This window comes from Nuphar pumila, chromosome 6 (genome assembly GCF_984573655.1).
Source record: "Nuphar pumila chromosome 6, dmNupPumi1.hap1.1, whole genome shotgun sequence".
Lineage (NCBI taxonomy): Eukaryota > Viridiplantae > Streptophyta > Magnoliopsida > Nymphaeales > Nymphaeaceae > Nuphar > Nuphar pumila.
In genome coordinates, this window is record NC_143254.1 from 118,717,279 (window position 1) to 118,734,462 (window position 17,184).

The following is a 17,184-nucleotide window of genomic DNA, read 5'->3' on the forward strand; positions in this document are numbered from 1 at the left end:
GTCATTTTTTATATATATTATCATGAGTAATGTGATGGTTCTTCTCATTTTCTTGTTTTGCTCTGTCTTCCCCTTCAAAATGGCAGCTTTTTGGTATTTTTTTCTCCCATCTAATAACACCATGTGATCTATAGGTTTTGTTTAGTGAGAACTGACTTTTGGATCATCACCTCTATACAAGTTTTTACGTGATCCAAAATCAATAATTATGAAAGGATCAATTTTTCTGGCTCATAAAAACATATTTTTTAAAAAAAATATGATTCAATAGTCTATTCTCACTAAATCTAACATGATAAATACATCTAACGGTTCAGATCTATCTAGGACAGAATGGGGCAGAACTAGAAAAAAGGGCCTAATATGTTCAGTTCTCTATTATTATAAACGTAACAAAAAAACACGAGAAATATGGTGTGAAAAATTGTCCCGAAAAATTAACGTCCGTTTAATTGCTGTTGAATTCGTTTTGTCACTATGGGCGCCACTCTTTAAACTGTCTCGAGTATAGACTATGAGGATGAGCGCGAACCGCAGCGGTTGAAAGGGAGAAGAAACCCTAGGGAGGAAAGGGAGAACAAGATGGCGGCCGCCTGCGAGACCTCGGAGGTCGGAGAGAAACCCCCGGAGGCCCCTCTCCTCCCGGCCTCCCAGGATTCCCCGACGCCGGAGGAGTTGGCGGCGAGGGCCATCGCCCCTGTGAAGAGAGACTTCTTGTGCCCCGCGCCCCCAAGATCCGCTGCTCGCGACGGAAAGGCTGGCGAAGGTGGCCCCGAGAAGAAAGGCACCCCCATCTCCGTTGTCGCGAAGGAAAAGAAGTCGAAGCGGCAGCTCAAGAGGGAGCGGCAACTGGTAAGGGCCCTCTCTCTCGTCATCCTCCCAATCGTTTAGTCACGTCGACTCATTGGTTCATGAACGTTTTGTGCATTTCCTTGGTTTGTAGTTCATGAAGCTGTGTGTAGCTCTAATTGTTTCTTCCGTTTCTCAGTGCGATGTTGTGGAATTGATGAAATGAGGTTTAGTTGAACTGTGGATCCCAGTTACAAATTATTGGGGATTTAGATATTGATATCAATGATCTCACGTTAAAGTAGTAATAACAAGGGATAAAAGCAGGGGAATTGTGCAAAATAATCAATAGCAAACGTGTTTGTTAGATAACTTCAGGAGATAGGTTAAGGGAATTATGATAAACCAATAGAATCAATGCTCAGTGGATGTGAATAATTAATGCAGCGTTTTGAGGAATGAAAGAGATTGATATTGATCATTGAAACTCGATTTTGCAACAGCCCTTCGTGCAGAATGGATTTTGGCATGTTTGGTTTTAACAAAAATCAATCAAAGAAGCATTCTAGAATCCTTCCAACCCCGTGGATAAAACTTTACATGCTGATGTGATCCATCCTTTTAATATATATTTCTCTTAACCTGTCACCCTTGGTTCCACCATAGTCACCACCTCCTCTTTTTAATGTAGCTGGCAAAAGGTACATCTACATCGGGGGTGATAAAGAAAAAATTAGAGAAGATGGACTCATCAGAACATGGTGTCTGAGAGATGGGAGTAGCAAGGCCTTAGGGGCTTACTCCTCTGATAGTATGTAATATTATAGTTGGAAGTCTTCATCATGTTACCTTTATATGATGCCATAGTTCAAAAACCTTGCAATTTGTGACTTGTTTAATCTTCACTTGGGACTTGGACAAGTCAACTTGGTGACAGCCGGACGTTGCTAATGTTTTATTTTTTATAACATAGAGTAGAAAAATATTGTATATAAATGCAGATGCCTTTGACACCAGAGAATAGCATCTGGGTAACAATTATGTAATGGTCTGATCTATATTTTAGCAACTTCTCAAGAATGAACCCCCCCCTGGAGCATATAGATATGCATGATGTTTATGAGTTGTTAAACCAGTTCAATTAAAAAATGACCTATTTTTGAGATGGATATTAAAAATGATTTTTTAAATGGTAATCATAATGAAAAAGTTTATATGGAATCACCTCCAAGTTTAGAGTTGGCACACAAAAGAGTTCTTCGTTTGCAAAAAGTCCTGTATGGCCTAAAACAATACCTTAAGTCTTGATATGATCAATTTAATTGTGATGGTTTAATTAGGTTTTAAACCCTGTTATACTGACACTGCATTGTTTGTTAAGTCTTTTGATATAGGGATAATTATCTTGTCGCTCTATGTGGATGACATGATTATCATATGAGGTGATAAGTAGGGAATTAGTCATATCTAAGATATTCTCAAGTCCAACTTTGATATGTTAAATCTTGGTTTTTTACGTTGTTTCTTGGTATTGAAGTTGCATATTTACCTTGTGGTTATTTTTTGTCTCAGACTAAGTATGGTCCCGAGATAATAGAATGATCCAGACTTTTTGATGAAAGAAGAATTGATACTCCAGAGGTCATCAATGCTAAGATGAAAAGGATGATGGAGGACCTCTGAAGGACCTAAGTCTATATAGACAAATGATTGAAGCCCTATCTTATCTCTTTATTACTCATCCTGATGATGCTCATGCTATTTGTTTTGTTAGCCAATGTCAGCATGCCCTTGTTATTAGTAGACATGAGTGTTGTAGTGAGAATTATTAGATATATTCAAAACACTATAAATTACAATTTATTTATTTTATCTTCTTCTTCATTAGAAGTGATTGCATATTCTGACTCTGATTAGGGTAGAGATGTGAATGATAGACGCTCAATCATCGGTTTTAGTGTATTTGTAGGTGACTCCGATTTTGTGGAGATGCAAGAAACAACAAAAGATGTTTCTTTCTTCCACAGAAGCAAAGTGTCGTGTCATGGCGATAACTACTTTCAAATTAGTATGGTTGCGACAATTGTTATAAAACTTGTGAGTTCACATAGCAGAACCCTCACGGTTGTGTTGCAACAACAAGAGCGTAATATACATAGTGGAGAATCATACATTTCATGAAAGAACCAAGCACATCAAAATGGATTGCCACTACGTCCGTGAAAATTTTTAGAAGATGACCATATCTTTGCCATATGTGCCATATGAGTATCGACTAACAAACTTCTTCACCAAAGCACTTTTGTTGTCCAGATTTCACTTTCTCCTTGGCAAACTCTCGGTTGTTGTATTGTGAGCTTGAGGAATGTATTAAGATATTGTATCTCTCTCTCTCTCTCTCTATATATATATATATATATATATATATATATATATATATATATATATATATATATATTATGTAAACTGAAATACCCGTCGGAGATATTCCAATCATTTCCTATTGTAATAAGGGTTAGCCCACTAGGGACTAACTTTATAATTTTGTATTTTATTTTATTTTTTTAATTAATGTGATTGCTGGGGATAGGGATACACAACGAGCTGAGCTAGCTTGGGCTCGACCCATTTAAGCTCGACTGGAGCTCATTCAAAAAATAAATGAACCGAGCTTGAACAGAAGTCCAGGCTCGGTGTGGATACATGTTGAGCTCGATTAAGCTCAATAAGGCTTGCGTAAGAGTATATATGTACAATATATTTGCAACATAAAACATGAAAGTCGTCTCCGTAGTGGTTTAGCCGTTGGTCTCTATCCCAAGAGGTGTTGACCTCGAATTTCACGTCTGAATTTTTTTCTCTTCAATAATCTAGCAGGTTTTTACTATATGTAAATTTTCTGGTTCATATTAATCTCAAAACAGAGACTGGCATAATGGTGGGTCAGTTGTCCTCCATCTGGAGAGATTGGGGTTCGAAACCCACTTGTTCTGGCAATTTTTTTTTGAATAACGGTCAAGCTCGGCTTGGAACCATGCCAAGCCTTTACAATGTGTAATGAAATATGCGGAAGAATCCAAGATTGCTAAAGCATTCACTATGTCCCACACGGACAAATGCAACAAGCATAAGAGAGGAAATCCACTAAGGGATATACGAAAGGCCTTATAAAAAGGCTACACACATGAAAAATAATATCATTATTATTGAAGAGGAGCTCTCAAGAGCAATACACCATACAAGGGGGGTTCCCCCTATTTATAAGAAAAGGAGACCAAAGGGGCTCCCAATAGAGTCGTTGGGAGCCCCCAACGGTCACAATTGTGACCATTGGGGGCCCCAACGACTCCATTGTGGGGCCCCTTTTCGGTATCCAAAAAGCATTTTAAAAAATAAAAAAACAAAAATAAAAAACAGCAAAATGAAAAAAATAAAACAAGTACCCCTATTGGGTACTTGTGAAATGACCATAATACCCCTATCAGGTATTATGGTGAATATACATCTATATTTATATATATATAGATGTATATAATTACATATGTTTTAACACCCCCCCTCAAACTTTACGGGGGAATGACCGAAAGTTTGCCAAGGAGGAACAAGAAGCGAGGAGCAGGCAGGGCTTTGGTGAAGAAATCTACAAGTTGATATTCTGAAGTGACATATGGCAGTGTAACTGTCCCACAAAGATATTCATCACGTACATAATGACAGTCCATTTCAATATGTTTAGTCCTCTCATGGAAAGTGTGGTTGCTGGCAATGTAGATGGCACTTTTGTTGTCCCAACAAAGCTTCGAAGCCCCGGTAATTTCGACTCCCATATCTTGAAGAAGACTTCGAAGCTACACCAGCTCCATTGTAGTAGTTGCCATAGCCCTGTATTCTGCTTCAGTAGAAGACAATGAGACTTTCTGCTGTTTCTTGCACCTCCAAGCAATTAGCGAATCTCCTAGGAACACACAAAAGCCAGTAGTTGAGATTCGATCATTTGGGTTTCCTCCCCAGTCAGCATCAGTATAAGTTAGTAAATCTAAGGAAGAGATTGATGATAGGAATAGCCCTTTAGTCAAAGTATTTTTAATATATCGAATGATCCGGAGCACAACACTCATATGCACAGATGTAGGAGCATGCTGAAATTGGCTTGCAGAGTGCACAGCATGAGCAATATCCGGCCTGGTGATAGTCAGATAAGTGAGGGAGCCTATGAGTTGCCTGTAGGGCGTAGGATCATCCAGCAGAACTCCATCCTCCAGTCGTAGTTTAGCATTGATAACCTCGGGAGTCTCCACCTTTTTATCATCTGAAATCCCAGATTTGGAACATATGTCTGCAGCAAGCTTCATTTGTGACAATATATACCCTCGAGGAGAGTATGCAACTTCTATACCAAGAAAGTACCTGAGAAAACCCAGATCAGACATATCAAAATTATGTTTTAACATATTTTTAACTTTAAGAATACCACTTTCATCATTGTCAGTGATGATCATATTATCAACATAAAGCAGAAGGATGATGATACTATTACCTGCACGTTTAACAAAAAGAGCAGTGTCAGTATAACATGAGCGAAATCCCAATTGTAACATGATAGCACTAAATCTATCATACCAAGCCTTAGGGGCTTGTTTAAGACCATATAAAGCCTTTAATAACCGAAGGGTTTGACCTTGGTTAACACTGATTCTCGGCGAAGGGTCCATATATACTTCTTCATTCAATTGACCATTAAGAAAGGCATTTTTAACATCTAATTGGAATATAGGCCATTTCTTAGATGATGCTACCGCAATTAAAGTTCTAACGCTTGTCATGCGAGCCACGGGAGCAAAAGTCTCCTCATAATCGATGTCATATTTTTGTGAGTATCCCTTAGCAACTAATCTAGCTTTATAACGCTCTAGGGAACCATCACTTTTTGTTTTGACTTTGTAGACCCATCGACATCCTATAGCTTTCTTATTTGGAGGAAGGTGAACTATTTCCCAAGTTTTAGCTTTATTTAAAGCATCTAGTTCAACTTTCATTGCTTCAACCCAATGAGGTATACTTTTTGCTTGATTATAATGGGAGGGTTCATAGTAAGAATGCAAGGCTATTAGACAAGCTCTATATTTAGGTGAGAGAGTTTCATATGAGACAAACCTATTAGGTGGAATTGATTCTCTAGAAGAACGCCTAAGGGAGGTCTCTTCTAGGGATTCATTAAGCCGCAAGAATTTTTCTAAAGCACTAATAGGTTGGGCTTCCTCACGCCGAGTGTATACTTGGAGATTGTCACCATTAGTTGGTGATACATCATTATCATGAGAATCATGAGTATTTTCTAAAACTTCCGGATGACTCAAAGAGTCATCATTTGAATCTTCTAAAAGATCATTGATAAACATATAATCAATTTTATTTGATTTTTCCAATATGTCAAATCCATTTTCATCTTCTAAAAAGGTTACATCTTTGGAGACAAATAACTTATTGTTTTTATGATCAAAGCATCTATAGCCTTTTTGATTTTCACCATATCCTAAAAATACACATTCTATTGCTTTAGGTGACAATTTATCTCTTTTATGTAAAAGAACAAAGCATTTACACCCAAAAATCCGAAGATGATTGTAGTTGGGTGTCATATTAAAAAGTTTTTCATAAGGAGAGATATTGTTCAATTTTGAAGATGGCATCCTATTGATTAAATAGGTGGAGGTTAACACGGCTTCGGCCCAAAAATTTTTAGGAATATTTTTAAAAATGAGTAAGGATCTAGTGGTTTCCAAAATATGCCTATGTTTTCTTTCCGCTAGACCGTTTTGTTGAGGAGTTCTTGGGCAAGATTTTTTGATGACAAATGTCATGTTGTTTTAGATATGATTGAAAATCATTTGATAAGTACTCTCCACCCGAATCGGATCTAAGAATGGATATTTGACTTTGAAATTGATTTTGAACTTTTGCATGGAATTCTTTAAAGAAGTTAAAAGCTTCCGATTTAAAGTTAAGAAAATAAATCCATACATATCTAGTATAATCATCAAGAAAAGTAACATAATATGAATAACCACCTTTAGATAGAACCGGAGATGGCCCCCAAACATCGGAACGCACCAATTCAAAAGGTCTTGTTGTCATAAAGGATCTAATAGGAAAAGGAGTAGACTTCATTTTGCCAAAAATGCAATCTTTGCAATTGATATCTTTTTCTTTACAAAACTTGTGTCCAAAAGGAAAAAGATACATTTTAGAGTAACTTGGATGTCCAAGCCTTTTATGCCAAGTTTCAATATTTTTGTCTTGGACATAAGTACAAAATGAGGTATTTGGAAGCATTAAATTATCCATAAAATAAAGGTCTCCCTTCCTATGGCCTTGCCCAATCCGCTTCCCGGACTGGAGATCCTGCACAAAGCACCCTTGGGATGAGAAAGATATTTCACATCCATGGTCGGCTATTTGAGAAAAGGAAATGAGGTTAAGATTTAATTTTGGAACTATTCTAACTTTTGGAACAAGGAAATTTTGAACATTTTTAGAATCAAGAGTTCCAACACCATTTATTTTGAGAAAAGTTCCATCGGCCGTAGAGACACAAGACATTTTTGAATTGGTGTGCACATTGGTTAATGCATTTTCATGAGGGGTCATGTGAAAAGAAGCTTCGGAATCTAAAATCCAAGAGTACGTACCGGGAGGTGATGATGAGGCAATTGCGGCACCGGAGGTAGAAGAAGTAGCCTTTAGAATTTGTTGGAGAGCCAAGGAAATTTGTCCAAGAGTATCTTTGAGATCCCCGTTCTTGCCGTCATCTTCTTTGGTGGATGATTCTTCAACGGAAGCCACCTTTGGCTTGAATGCTCCATTTAGCTTTGGGCAAACGGGTTTAATATGTCCCGGCTCATAACAATGATGACATATAATCATTTTTCTTCCACCACTCCCTTGCTTACCAAAATGAGGTGGTTTGTATGTTTTGACATGATTGTCGGGTTTAGATACGGCAAGAACTTCATCAATGCTTTTACCCATATTATGCCTAGTCTCTTCTTGAGTAATCTCGGCAATAGCCTCTTCTAAGGGAGGAAACGTGGATCTATGGAGAAGTGAGGATCTAACTTCAAATTCGGGACGAAGCCCAAATAAAAATTGAAACAATCTATCTTGTTCCATTTGTTTTTGTCTTAGTACCACATCCTCCATAGACACCCATTTAGGCTCTAAAAGAGCCAATTCATCCCACAAAGGATTTAGAGCACTATAATAGTCTTGTATGCTCATGTCACCTTGTTTTGTGGTTCTCACTTTTTCTTGCAAAAAACAAGCTCTTGCAAGATCTTTTTGGGTAAACATACCCTTCATAAAAAACCAAGCTTCATTTGCCCGGCGGAATTTTGCAATATTTGCACATACCTTAAGTTCAACATTATTCATAAACCATGCTAGGATTTTTGCATGGTTACTCTCCCAATCTTCCATTTGATGATGATAATCTTCAATAGCCTTGAGACGAGCATCGCCTTCAAGTGCTTTCTCTTGATCTTCTTCCATCTTTGTGAGCTTAAGTTGGGGTTCCGGAATGGTCCCCATTACATAACCCCAAAGCTTCTTTCCTTTACGATTATTCTCCATTGCGGATGCCCACATCATGTAATTTTTCCCATTGAGCTTGAATGATAGATCGATCTTGACTTCCATTGCTACAAAATGGAGGTGAGAGAGAAAAGAAAAAAAAGAAGTAGAGAGATACACAATTTTACCTTAGAAGATCGTATGGCTCTGATACCATGTAATGAAATATGCGGAAGAATCCAAGAATGCTAAAGCATTCACTATGTCCCACACGGACAAATGCAACAAGCATAAGAGAGGAAATCCACTAAGGGATATACGAAAGGCCTTATAAAAAGGCTACACACATGAAAAATAATATCACTATTATTGAAGAGGAGCTCTCAAGAGCAATACACCATACAAGGGGGGTTCCCCCTATTTATAAGAAAAGGAGACCAAAGGGGCTCCCAATAGAGTCGTTGGGAGCCCCCAACGGTCACAATTGTGACCGTTGGGGGCCCCAACGACTCCATTGTGGGGCCCCTTTTCGGTATCCAAAAAGCATTTTAAAAAATAAAAAAAACAAAAATAAAAAACAGCAAAATGAAAGAAATAAAACAAGTATCCCTATTGGGTACTTGTGAAATGACCATAATACCCCTATCGGGTATTATGGTGAATATACATCTATATTTATATATATATAGATGTATATAATTACATATGTTTTAACACAATGCTGTTCAAGCTCGGCTCCTAGCTTTAGCCAAGCTGGAACACATGCATTTTGAACCGAGCCAAGTTCGAACAGCCCAAGCTCGGCTGGAACTCGGCTCATGTGCATCCCTAATTAGGGACAGCTCAACTAGTCATTGGGCTAGTCCCAACGGTCATATTTATGACCATTGAAGGCTAGCCCAACCTCTAGTTAGGCTGCCCCTTTGCTCTCTCTTGTTGCTTGTGAATAGGGATCTTCCCTATTATGCAATGCATGCTTTTCTAAGCATTTTGTTAATGAGAACTCTTTTATATTTTTTTCTTGTGACTCTCTTTGTGAGTTGTTAGTGTGTCTCCATTGTGAGAATGCTTTTGGTCCTTAAGTGACCACTTTGTTTTTGTATCTCATTGTAGCCTTTAAGGCACTCTTGAGTTTTTGTTGCACCTCAAACTATGATTTAGCCTTGGAAACCCATATTCAGTTGCACAACCAGAGAGAGGTGGACTGCAGTGCAGCTTGCTAACAGTAGTAGTAGTAGCACCAGCACAAAAAACACTGGATTGAGTACCGTATCTCTGATACCACTGTTGGTTTTTACCCCAAGAAAAAACTAGGAAGAATGGAGATTCGGATGGAGATAAAACTCAAGAGTGGAACTGCAGTTAGGCTGGTGATCCTCTGGGAACCAGAATAACCAAAAGAGAGATAGGAGTGCTGTATATTTTTCTCTCATCTATATTTTCTAATAGATTCCGTCTTTATATAGTTGTCCTCATCTCTTTTGTTAACCTTATCGCTTGTGAAATGGCCCCTTTTGATTTTTCTCTCCATTCAAACTCCACCATAATATAACTCTGTTAAACTGCCAAAATGTATAGAAAGTAGGTAATTACGAAAGTTAAAAACACAGGTAAAAGTGTAAAACTGGTTTAGGATAAATGACTCACTTAAACTAGAAGTAACTTTGGTAAATCAGTTAGTTAGGTCACTCAGTTAGGGACAAAGACACCAATAACTCTAACTGAATGGAGCCATGGATGAGGCTCCATGGCAACATGATCCTCATTGGTAAGGAAACCCCTAGTGAAAAACTGTATTTTTTTATAAATTTTATTTTTTTTGCACATGTATATGTAGGAAAATGTATACAATTGAGATTTTTGCGACTGTCATATATTCTATCATTTGCAACACAATTCAAATGCTTGTAAGGTGACGTCGACAATGATGGCTGGTGTCATTCCATCAGTTTGAGGCCAATCTGACATCATAATGGTGCTGGTCAAAAGACATGATCTTTTCGGTCAAAGTAAGGATAAATTTGACTATCACTATGAAGAGGATCTGCTCAAATGACTTACTTTTGTTGGGTTTCCGACCAAAGCAACTATGGATATTGGAGGAGATGATGCCCTTCAAGATGGTGTTGACAAAGTGGTAGTCACATGGGATATGTTGGGTATGATTTATGGATAAAACAATTATTATTCTTGATCTGTCAGCTTCTCTCACTTAATTTTGTGTTTGTCTGGTTTAGCTTCATGTAGCTTTTTCATGTTATTGTTTGCCTTTCTTTTCTCATAGTTACTGCAGGTTTCTCTCACAACTTGCCACATCCATATGTGCACTATTCCTAGGGTAAGATCATTCTGTGTCACATGAATGCAGAAACAAATTCAACGCATTAGTCATACATGTAGCCTGCGCCTTATCTGCAACATGAAAGGAATCAACAATTTGACAAGAACCTGAAATTATAGTTCTTTGGTTTTGCATGGCTTAATCTACACCACTTTCTAATCAATATTAACTTTAAATCATGATTAAGGAAAAGCAGATTTTATTTGGTTTTGCATCGCCTACTCTACGATTCTTTCTAGTTAATATTCACTCTAAAGCATAATAAGACAAAAGTTGATCCAATCCAGTGGGTTCAATAATATCATCCATTTAATAGACTTATCTTAAACCAAAGTGATTGAACCTTTTTATGTCATTTTTTAAAATTCTTTCTTTCTGGTGCCTTAGATGATTATGATCAAATTGTGTTGATCTAGTTGCTCAAAGATGGCATTTTATGTGCTCTTTACAGTGTATATACTCCAAGTGCATTGGATCACAAGCATAAACATGGTGTTGCTTTTTCAGGAACGAAAATCTGCTCTGCACATTTGCCCTGGAGTAGCAAAAAGTGGAAATTCCAAAGCATGCCGTTATGATGGTAAATGCCGTTTCAGTCATGACGTGGAGGCTTTTCTGGCACAGGTATGCTCACAAGCAAGTGTAAATCTCTCCGTTTTGGATGACTTATCATTTTTCACCTTTCTATATCTATTTTATATCATTGTCCTTTTCATCTGCAGAAACCAAAGGATCTGCCTGGGAATTGTCCTTTTCTACATTATGAAGAGCCATGCCCTTATGGAATCACCTGTAGATTTGCCAGCACACACAAACATGATTTGGCAACAGAAACTTTGTCTCCGCATAACAGAAGTTTTGAAAAGAATGGGTTGAACAAAGATGTGCAGAAGCTCTTATGGAAGAATAAAATCAGTTTTCCCAAAGCAGATCTTCAGCTTAAGATCCTTGGTCTTTTGGTATATTTCTGTCTTAAACTGGGTTGGCTTCCTATGATCCTTTGCCTTTCCTTCTTTAGGTAAAGTAGTTGATGTGAAGTGTTTGTGCTTCTGCTTGTATGACTGCAGCCTTTTTATTGTGTAAATCATTTCTTAGAGTTTACCTTTTCTTTGTACTTGATTTCATGATTCTGCTTCAATATCGAGTTTCCTCTGTGGCAAGATTGTTTACCTGGGCTAAGTCCTAGATGAAATTCTTGATGTATTGAGGCTGACTCTATGGTTTGAAGGTAAAACTGGAAAGCAATGTGTGAAACTGTTACTTCTCTAGAAATTATCTTGAATCGATGATTTCAGAAATCACTTTATCTTATTGAAACTGGACCAGTGCCTAAGTTTTATTCATTTCTGTACAGTTCTTACCATCATTTTCTTTTCCCAGCGCATTTGTTTTTGCATCAAAGAGAAATAATGTATTGGTTTGCAATATATTTTGTTTAATTATATTCAAACTAAAACATGTTAGTTGCAGGACTTGATAGCTGCTTATGGTGTTGAATTTTCAGGGGAAGGGCAGCTCAAAGGCTCGAGAGGCAGAGGAGAAACTGGTGGATGACACTTCAGCAACCCTAGATGGCACATGTGTGCTTCAGAATGATGAGGGCAGTGAAAAGATCTGCAATTCTATGGATGATACTAAGGTATTGGAGGATGTGCTTGTTGGGAAGCACTGCTCAGATGAAGTGATCGCAGGAACTGATATCCGACCTCCAAAGAGGGCTAAAATTCCATCAGATGAAAGTTACTCCACCAAGCATGTGGTTAATGGTAATTTTAGAACAGGACATGCAGTCTACAGACTTTTTAGCTGTGCTATTCTGCAGCTTGCTCACATTTTTGTCAACAATTTTATGCATAGTATAAGCAATTCTTTCTATTTGTGAAGAGGCCCAGCATTGTGCAGGTGGTGTTTCTTTGGGAAGAGACTCAGAAGATACTTGCATAAAGCCGGAGTGTCAGAATATGTCTAGTACTGATGATCCTTGCACGCCGGAAGGTTATATAAATCTTAAATCAAATCCTCGTGAAAAGAAAATAATTGATTTCAGAAGAAAGCTGTATCTTGCTCCTTTGACAACTGTTGGAAATCTACCTTTTAGAAGGGTTTGTAAGGCCTTAGGAGCTGATGTTACCTGTGGTGAAATGGCCATGTGCACAAACCTTTTGCAGGTTTGTCCTTTCATTACCTTTTGGTTTCTTGCGATTGAGCCACGATTTTATGCTGCTCATTTATTTACCCCTTCCTTTCTTAGTCTTACAGAAAAAGTTCTATATATAAGAATTAGTAACAAAAATTTCACAGTGCAAGAGGATGATTTGGTCTAGGCTGCTTAACCCCAAGATGCTTTTAATAAGGCACACATTTAACTAGATGCGGGTGATTTTTTTGGAATTTTAATGATGCAGCCAGAAATAATTAAATTTTGAATAGAAGTTGAGCCAGCAGGCTGATGAACATTGGTAAATTCACTAAAAACTGAAACCTATTAGATTCTGAGATAATTGTTTTTCCTGGTGCATCATTTTTAGAAGCATATGGTCGTTTTCTAGTTCACTGTCCCCCTTCTCATGTATCAATCTGAAAAATGGGATGAGATTGAAGTAGTGTTACAGAAGAACTTTTCCATGAACTTCATATTGTCGCTTAACCAACTAAAGTGATTGTGATCTCTTGGGGTTTTCTTAAGATCATCTTTTTTATAACAATTATTTATTGCATGCTTTGTCTGTTGTGTCATTTTTGTAAGCATAAGATCATTTTGTGTTTCATCTTGTTTTGCACGTTCGTGGTAATATAAAGACACCATCTTTTATCATTGCAATCTTTAGCAGTTGTATCTTGTGCATGCTTCAGCTTTAATGTGTATCTCTGTTATCAATAATTCATGCTTCTGAAACTTCTAAAAGAATTGTTGAATTTAAGGATTAATCAACTGCATTGATAGTTGAGTGCAATCGAATATGGTTACAGGGACAAGCCTCAGAATGGGCACTACTTAGGCGACATTCATCTGAGGACCTGTTTGGTGTACAGATTTGTGGTGCTTATCCAGATACAGTTGCAAGAACTATTGAACTTATTGATCGTGAATGCTTTGTTGATTTCATTGACATAAACATGGGGTGCCCAATTGATATTGTTGTCAATAGAGGTGCTGGATCTTCTCTTCTTACAAAGCCTATGAGGATGAAAAATATTATAGAAGTAGCCTCTGCTACACTGGATAAACCTATCACAATCAAGGTGTTTTTTCTCTTTCAGTTTCTCCTGCATGTTAAAATTTCATGGATTGCTAACCACTATAGAATTTTAGTACTATTTCTTGTTTACTAAGTACATGCCTGAAGGCTTGTAAACGCTTGTAGCCTTATAGATCACACCTTTCTAAAGATAAATATTTCTTGGTTTAATTATTTAAATAAAAGTGAAAATCCTATAGTTTACATGGGTTATTTTTGGACATTGATTGCATTCTCTCTAAAAGTGTATGTACTTCATTGTGCTAGCTTTGGGATAGGATGGCTTTTCCCTTTAAACTGGAACATGAATGCACACTTAGAAATTTTAGTGGAAAATTTTCCATGCTGGTTTAGCTTTAACAATCTGTTATTGGGAGAAGATTAGGGATGCAAAACAGGCTGGATATGGGTCGGGTCAGGCTTGGCCCTACACTGGTCCATTTTTGAAGCGTGGTTCTGGATCCATCGGATCTCATAATATTCTGTATCTGGTTGAGATAAGAGCCTCTATTGGTCCACTGAAAATGGGTAAAATCTGTGTTCTAACCTGAATATGGTGTAGATCCAACATTATATACCTATCCACTTCTGACCCAGATTGGAATAGGCTGACCTATGTTTTTTTGTTCTGGATCTGACCCTGATAACTGGGTTTTATCCAGTTTGAACCCCAGTTGGAATTCCCATTTTCACCCTTAGAGAAGGTTACGGACATGTACAGCACCTATTTATCTTTGTACCTGTGCTCAACTGTTTTATTTACGTCAGCATGTATTCATGTCTTAAATAGTGTACGTGCGTATTGTAGATTACCATCAGAGGGCATACTCGAAGATCTGTCCATGTTGGAGATCCTACCTATGTATTAAGCAACAAGTGTCTCACTTCCCTTTAACTGCTTATCTTTGTTATTGTAATGAAATAGAAAAAAACATTAGATGCCTCTTATGGGCTTACAAACACAAAAGAGTGTGCACAACCAATGACCACGTAAGGGTCGATACAAGAACACGAGCACAATGCCACTAATGGGCAAGAAACAACATAAAAAGTATAAAATGTATTGAACATAAAATGCTTGAGACAATCGTAGTACAAGAGAGGGGAGAGATTTCCTTTATATAGGCAAGAGAGACTCAATAGAGTCTTTATATTTTTAAGCTCTCTCACATTGTGTGTGTTTGGTGTCTAGCCCTTTGTGGCTTATTGTATTTTGCACATTAGTGGCTTCTTGTTTACGTGCTTGTGCATTCGTTGTTGTCATTCGTTGTTGTCACTTTGTGACATTGCTCTTTGCATTAGTGTTTCATTACACCAGTAACCTTGGTCTATACTATATTCTTCGGAATAGCCATTGGCTACTAACTTACCCTTATATCTTTATAGGGAGTCATTAGTCTTGGTTTTAACCTTGTACACCCATTTAGAACCTATGGATTTTTTTGGTAGATCTTCTATTTTCCACATATTAGTTTTTTCTAAAGCTTCAAGCTCAATGTTCATCACATCTATTCATTTGGGATCATTTTTGGCTTATTTATGTGTAGTGGGTTCAAAATAGGAGAATATTTTCACTAGACATGCTCTATATTGGGGGGAAAAGACTCATAGAACACCAATCTATTTGAGGGGTTTAGATTCCCTAGTAGAGTTTTTAAGGATATTGGATTGCTCTGACTCAATGCTAGAATATATTTCTAAAGCACTAGGTTGACTATCATTGTCTCTTTTTCTATATTGAATAACTACATATTCACTTCAATCTATATCACGGTTCTCATCACCAGGAGTATTTAGTTGAGGTTCTTCATTCATCATATCAATACTCAAAGAATCTTCCTTAATTTTAGGAAGCAATTCAAACAAGAAAAAATAATTACTAGCTTTCTTAGCCACACTTTGATAAAATGAATTATTTTTTCCAAAAAAGTCACATTCTATAAATATAGAGTTTATCATTTTTTAGATCATAACATCTAACTCTGAGTTTCACCATATCCGAGGAAGACACAAGGTATGGCTTTAGGAGACAACTTGTCATTTTTGTTGGTAAGCACAAAACATTTGCAGCCAAAGGTTCTTAACCTAGAGTAATCAAGGTAAATTTTGTAAAGTTTTTCAAGAGATAATGTTTTGAAGTGTGACAGAAGGCATTATATTTATGAGATAAACAACAGTAAGTGCAACTTCCGCCCAAAATTCTTTTGGAACATTTTTTGAAATAAGTAGAGTTCTAATAGTTTCAATAATATGCCTATGTTTTCTTTCTGCCAATTCATTTTGTTAAGGGGTATGAGCATAAGATCTTTGGTGTACAATTTCATTTATTTTTAAATACTTTTTGAAATCATTTAACATAAATTATGCTCATGAATTTGAGCGAAAAATAGTTATAATAGTTTTAAATAAATTTTTAACTAAATTGTAAAAAGATTTAAAAGTTTCAAATACTTCAAATCCAAGTGAACCAAAAATAATCATAAACAAAAATCACATAATAAGCATAATCACCCTTAGATACAATTAATGTCAGTCCCCACACATCCAAATGTATTAATTTAAGTGGTTTAGTAGCAAGAAAGGTTGTCTCTTTAATGGGAATGACCTTTATTTTTCCAAGAATGCAATCAAAATCTTTATTACAAAATTTTCTCAAATGAGGTACATTGGATAATTTAGATATGTTAGGATGACCTAACAAATCAAATTTTATGTATAAAAAAATTTGAAGAGTCCTAAAAATCACCAATCTCTTTTATGTCAAGAGATGAACCATCAATGGTAAAAAACATTAGATCTACTTGAATTATTTCTACATTTGGAAGTAAATAATTATTGGAGGTCATATAGAAGGATGCACTAGAGTTCAAGAGCCAAGAAATCTTACCTGGAGGATAAGAAGAGGAGTCTGCGACACCCGAGATGGAAGAAGATGACCCCTTGAGAAGCAGTTGTCGAGCCTCCACTAGTTAGGGCAACGACATGGTTCCAACGAATTTGGAATCTCCATTGGTTCCACTTTGTCCTCATGTGATGCATCTACGCTCACCACTTTTCGCTCATCCCTTTGAATTTGGGACAATAAAGTTTGATGGGCTTCGGTTCTCCACAATTATGACATACAATATTATTCCTCCCTTCATCACTACATTGTCTCTCGAAATTGGACTTTGTAAAGTGAGGAGGCTTATAAGTGTTTGTGTTAGTTTTGGGTCTTGAGGCAACCAACACATTGTCTTTTGATTC

General features: G+C 37.0%; 1 protein-coding gene across 4 annotated transcripts in view; it reads left to right on the forward strand.

Annotated features, from left to right (window-relative positions):
* The first annotated feature begins 522 nt into the window (after window positions 1-522).
* LOC149835900 (FMN-linked oxidoreductases superfamily protein) overlaps window positions 523-17,184 on the forward strand; it is a 32,792-nt gene continuing 16,130 nt past the window's right edge. For 3 of the 4 annotated variants that reach the window (XR_016432376.1, XM_090008833.1, XM_090008834.1), the window contains exons 1-6: window positions 525-852; window positions 11,207-11,323; window positions 11,422-11,658; window positions 12,204-12,465; window positions 12,602-12,867; window positions 13,670-13,942. Coding sequence is in view for 3 of the 4 variants with exons in the window: in XM_090008833.1 (XP_089864959.1) it covers window positions 583-852; window positions 11,207-11,323; window positions 11,422-11,658; window positions 12,204-12,465; window positions 12,602-12,867; window positions 13,670-13,942 (1,425 nt within the window). In the remaining variant the exon portion in view is untranslated. Of the gene's footprint in view, window positions 853-11,206; window positions 11,324-11,421; window positions 11,659-12,203; window positions 12,466-12,601; window positions 12,868-13,669; window positions 13,943-17,184 lie in introns of all 4 variants that reach the window. The other variant, XM_090008832.1, reaches the window with a different exon arrangement.